This window comes from Myotis davidii, unplaced genomic scaffold (assembly GCF_000327345.1).
Source record: "Myotis davidii unplaced genomic scaffold, ASM32734v1 scaffold161, whole genome shotgun sequence".
Lineage (NCBI taxonomy): Eukaryota > Metazoa > Chordata > Mammalia > Chiroptera > Vespertilionidae > Myotis > Myotis davidii.
Genome location: NW_006291567.1, coordinates 1,410,027 through 1,416,057, shown reverse-complemented (window position 1 = coordinate 1,416,057; position 6,031 = coordinate 1,410,027). Strand labels below are relative to the sequence as shown.

General features: G+C 37.0%; 1 protein-coding gene across 2 annotated transcripts in view; it reads left to right on the top strand.

Moving 5' to 3' along the window:
• Positions 1-4,294, top strand: part of PPEF1 (protein phosphatase, EF-hand calcium binding domain 1) — a 114,009-nt gene extending 109,715 nt beyond the window's left edge. For both annotated transcript variants that reach the window (XM_015564879.1, XM_006765128.2), the window contains 3 exons: positions 1,294-1,457; positions 2,807-2,891; positions 3,705-4,294. In XM_015564879.1, the coding sequence (XP_015420365.1) occupies positions 1,294-1,457; positions 2,807-2,891; positions 3,705-3,913 (458 nt within the window). In that variant the 3' untranslated portion in view covers positions 3,914-4,294. The remainder of the gene's footprint in view (positions 1-1,293; positions 1,458-2,806; positions 2,892-3,704) is intronic.
• Positions 4,295-6,031: the final 1,737 nt, after the last annotated feature.

Sequence of the window (6,031 nt, the reverse complement as noted above, 5' to 3'; positions counted from 1 at the left end):
ACAAACTTGGAAGAATCTCCTACTCCCAACCAAGGCTAAGATTCAGACCTCATCAGGGAGGGTGTGACTGTGGCCCACTGCAGGGAGAAGTTCACTGAGATGTCTCAGGTCAGAGTTGGTCTGAAGCTAGAGAGATAGGGCTGGAGAGGATGAAGCCACCCACTGTAATACCAGCAAAACTCTCTTTGAGGTGTGCACCACTGTGTCTCCCACACACTGCTGGCAAGGGAGGCACCACTGTGGTGTCAGTGAAATTTACTAGTGAGTAAAGCATAAAAGAACCATTTCTTCTGCCATGTCTTAGAGTATTCTTCCTGTACCCTCTGCTGACAAAGTCTAACATTATACCAGCTGCCAAAAAAGGAAATATTTACAGGAATCAGCTCCAATATCACAAAACAGGGCAAGGAAGGGTACATTTGGAGCTGAGTGGTAATAAATTGATAATTAGAATAGCTAGCAATTAACTTATAGATGATAAAACCTTAAAATATACCATTCATAATAGATAAGTACCAAGGAAGAAAGCAAATAATTGATGTATGAGACTTCTAAAATATTATTAAAATGAAAAAGAATTAAAATAAATGGGTAGATATTACTATGTTCAAGGGTCAATGTTGTCAAGATACAAATTCTCCCCAAATTGAGCTATAGGTTCAGTGCACCAAAGGGGCATGTATGGAAATGTTCTTAGCAGCACTATTTGTGATAGCCCCAAATTGGAGATAATCCAGTGTCTACCAACAGTAGAATGGACATATAAATTGTGAATATTGTTTTATTTTCTGTTTATTCAAAAGCATTTCAAATAAGCATATCTTTAATAATCAGGGAAAATAAAGATTTATATTTTGAAAAACTACATATTAGGGGATTGAAGGGTGTTTAATCTGTGAAAATGAAAAGTGAATAATATGCCAAAAATGTTAAAAATAAAAGTAATCTTTTGTTCTTTATATAACTTTTTCTTTATATCCTTTTGCATTTTCAAATCTTGTATTATAAAATACTTTATTTTGTTAATCAGAAAAAGACATCTAACACCCAAAGTCTGACTACTTACACATAGCAGTAAGGGAAAGCGCTGTGGAATACCAAAGACTTTCTTTAGTTCCTCCCTTGGAGCCGTGAGGCCTGGTAGGACAAACTGGAAAGGGGAGTAGGAGGCACCCAGACATTTAAACCCCAGGCTTCCCACTGGCTCCCCTGAGGAGGTTGCATTTTTTTAAATCAAATTATCAACCAATTAATAGACTTTTTTTCTTTTTTCTTTTTGGTTGTCATTGTTAGGAAAAATTTCTATGGGACAATGGGCTTTTTCTATGGAAAACACCTTGGGGCTGAACTTACCATGGAGAACCCTGAGTTCACATCTGGTTCTCACAGACGACGATGGTAATATTGACTACATGACCTGCTTCCACGATATTCAGATTCAAAAACCTGTGAAAGAGGCAAGTGAAAGACAGCCCCGGCTAAAACCTGGTTATAAACACTCTTTGGGCAACCTGTAAGAGTAACGTGGTCCTTTGAAAAGTTGGGAGTGGAATCATCTAATGGACGTGAGTGGCAATCTTAGGAAAGGCCTAAGAGGGAACTCGAAGGTGCATTGTGGTCTATTCAGGAAATGTGTGCATTCTAATGATAAGCAAAAAAGAGAAAAAGCTTCTGCAAGCAAATCATGTCAAATGTGTGATTCCTCTCTTAAGTGCTGTCCAGCAGAAGCACAGATATGACACCCAGTCTTTCATATAACACTCCCTTTAAAATACTCAGCATATTCCCTATTAAACTGTGAGTGTATAGTCTTACTGACATGACATCTTATACCTTAAGGACTTTTTAAAAATATATTTTTATTGATTTCAGAGAGGAAGGGAGAGGAACAGAGAGATAGAATCATCAACGATGAGAGAGAATCATTGATTGGCTGCTTCCTGCATGCCCCCCACTGGGGATGGAGCCCACAACCCATGCATGTGCCCTGACCGGGAATCGAACTGTGACCTCCTGGTTCATAAGGTGATGCTCAACCACTGGACCATGCTGGCTAAGCACCTTAAGGACTTTTAAAGTTTAGAATCCTTTATTAAAATGGAAATACCCCAGGAAGAGTTGTCAGACCCCCCTTCCCATACTTATTAATTAATGAATCATTAGCAATTAGTTATAACATTGGGCTGAAAGTGAGCTGATGGGAACTAAGACTGGAGTGATTGCAGGGGAAATGAGAGGTTAAGAAGAGAGAGGAAGTAAAAGTGCAGGTGGGAGCCTCAAATACCCACAGGAAGGAGACTTTGGGCCTCACTTATGAGGCAGTTTACTATGGTGACTGAGCTCATAGGCCTTGGTTTCAGGCAGCTGAGATTCAAATCCCACCTACCAGCTATATGAACCTTGGGAAACTTACTTTACCTTTCTGTTCTTTAATCTGTAAAATGGACATAATAGTAGTTCTGTTCCTTAGGGCTGTGTTAAGGACTGAATGAAACAACCCACAGAAAAACTCTCAGTGCAGAGCCTGGCACACCACAAGGTGTTCTCAATATATGTTGGCTATTTTTATTTACTGCTTCCTGATTTACTTTGGCCCTGTCCCTTGGGGAGTGTAGACGGCAGACTGGAAGAGCATGGTCTTCTATCTGATTAAAGAGGGTTGGGCCTCCAAGGAAGGCCTGCCTTTTCAAATGGCTATCTAAATCCCCTACTTTGAATTGGTGATGGTGTTTTATGCTTGTTACGTTTACTAAAATGGATCTGTGTTATTAATTCTGTTTTAACACTTAGAAAATCTTTATTTTAGGCTCAGTCAGCTCTCATTGAAACTCTGTACAGATACCGATCTGACCTGCAAATCATTTTTAATGTCATTGACTCTGATCACTCAGGTAAGGGAACTTTGATTAGTTCACTAGCAGTGAGCAAAGGTTAGTTTGTTTCTCTGAAAACAGAACTCTGTTTTCATCTATTGCATACTTTATCCAAACTTGATTTAACTTTGGGTAGAGGAGAACTCACCTTTAATGCTATTGATATTTTAGTTTGGCTACAGACTGTATTCAAGACTATATGGTCCTATATAGGCCTATGTATCCATTAGTCAGACAAGAATAGCTCCTTTTATAAGTCACCAGCACAGATTAAAAGATAATTCACTGTCCATTTAAACATCATAGTTATTCCTGGCAATAAAAATCATTCCTAGAGTTCTGATTCTATTTTTGGGACTGAGGGCTATGGAAACTCATTTTCTGCTTAGCTTTGATGCCCAATTACTTATTTTCAAACTTTTTTTTGCTTGCAGAAATACTTTATTTTTTTCATTAAATTAATTTGGGGTGACATTGTTTAATAAAATTATATAGGTTTAATGTACAATTTTATGATACATCATCTGTATATTGCATCATGTGCCCACCACCCATATTTTCAAACTTTAAAAAATCATCCAATAATCCTTAACTACAGAGGTTATTGAACACCAAAAAAATTAATGGTCAAAACACAAAAGTAAATTATTGCCTATAAAAAAATGACAGGGCCATTATTTGCAATGCTCTTATTGAATCCCAGCATATCTTTTCCCTCTGCATGTTAGTGAACTTCAAATTGGGACTATTTGATCTGTATGGCTATCATACACCCCTCCCTTCGGTGGGTCTTAAAATGAACACTCACAGCCTTCTCCTATATTCTTTTAGGTCTTATCTCGATGGAAGAATTTCATTCCATGTGGAAACTTTTTTGTAGTCACTACAACCTTCATATCGGTGATTCCCAAGTTGATGAGCTTGCTGAAAGAATGGACTTGAACAAAGATGGAAGCATCGACTTTAATGAGTTCTTAAAAGCTTTCTATGTGATACACCAACTTGACAACTTGAACAGATCAAGCACCCAACTTGCTTAATAAGAAGTAGAGCTTTCCCTCCTTATGAACATAGTCACGAATACAATCTTTTGCAGTACCAGTAGTAGAAAGAAGTAGACCCCAATTTCTGCCATGAGCAGATGTGTAATGTGGGTATTAGAAGTACCTAGTAAGCTATTTTGTTAATGCTAGGTTAAATGTCAGCTCCAGTGGTAGGAATCACACATTTCTAGATAGAAACTGATTTTGAGACTAGTGTTGGTCTCTTTGATGTCCACCTACCAGGAGACCAGAGCAGTTTAGAAACATACTAAAGGAAAGAAACCTATAGAACACAGAAAAAACTACACCATCTGTAAGTGGCCCAGGAATAGGAGGAGGAATACTGAACTACTAACATAATAAAATATTTCCAGCTTTCAACTGTAATCTTCTTTGGTGATACCATAAACCAGTAATTCTTAATTGTTGGGGAACCACCCTTCAGGGTTGGGGGCTATATCAGATTCTCGGGGTAAGCTGTGGGAATGTATTATTTGAAAACATATTATTTTGTTGTTCGTTGGAGATACAAAGTGAATACTTTAAGTTTGAGCCCTGCCTTAAATATGGTTTGACACCTTCATTGGTAATATGAGGCCTTGTGTATGCATACATTGTGAAATTTATTCTGCTATTCTGATGGCATTATCAAACACAATAAGAGATTTCTGTTTAAAGGCAAGTGTATTTTAATTTTTCTCTAAGTTTGAGAACTTCTAGATCTATTAATATGCCAGGGTAGATATATTTCGTACAACACTGCCTGCTATATACACCAAAATAATGGATAAAATATAACAAATATATTTTTAAATGTAAACCGAACTGGTAGGAAAGTAAAAGAAAACCCTATGGAGGAGGAAAAAAGAGCATAATTAAAATCATAGCAATGTTAACATTAGACAGGATAGACTTTAAGGCAAAGAATATCATTAGGCATAAAAAAGGTCATTACTGAATGCTAAAAGGAGTGATTCACCAGGAAGATATAATAATTATAAACATGCATATAATAAAAGCTTTAAAATTTATAATGCAAAAATTGACATAACTACTAGAAGCAATAGAGATTTTGAATATACCTATCAGTAATTGATCATGTAAATAAATTAGTATATAGATTGGACAACACAACTAATCCACCTGATTATGTGTGTGTCTATATGTGTATAAAAATTGATAATGTATTAGACCAGTGATTTTCAATCTTTTTCATCTCATGGCACACATAAACTAATTACTAAAATTCTGAGACACACCAAAAACTATATTTTTGCCAATCTGACAAAAAATAGGTATAATTTTGAATCATTCACACCAGATGGCTGTTATTGTGTTGGCTGTTGTCATTTTTTTTTTATTTGACAATATAAGGGTATTGCATGTTTTAAAAATTCTTGCAGCATGCCAGTTGAAAATCACTGTATTAGACCACTAAAAATATCTCAAATATCAAGCAATCAGTAACAAAGATACTATATTCTCTGATCATAATGCAATGAAATTAGAAACCGTATAAGAAGATAATACTAATGACCAAAAAAGGATATAACAAGCTCTAGCAGAAATTGCTAAAAATACCGTGAATGACTTTATCCCAATAATTTTTTAAAAATTGGAGAATGGATGATTTCCTAGGGGAAAATATAATTTACTAAAGCTGACTCAAGAATGAAAGGAGGATCTGAAGAGACACATAAACAGTAAAGAATGTGATGGCTTTGTAATGTGTCAACTTGAATAGGCTGAATTACATTTCTCAGAATTCCCTTTCTTGTATGTTTCTGGTTAAGGTAGGCCATGAGGGAGATTTTTGAGAGAGATGGAAGACAAAGGGAAGCACAGTCATTGTGTAGCTCCTACACAGTGTTGTTGAGCTGCTGATGCACCTTATTGGTGTGAAGCCCAGCCACGCCTGCATCACTCTACATTCCCTTGGATCCTGTCAGCTTCTCTGACTCCTGGGCCAGGTGTGTGTGTTCAGTTCTGTGACAAAGCCCTGGCTTCTGCAGAATGACCTGTTCACCAAGGCCATAGGTGATAAGAATGGACTGTGGCATCAGTCCATACTCGTGGGGTGCCAGTTAGAGCCTGCTTCAGATCTTCCCTCCTGAC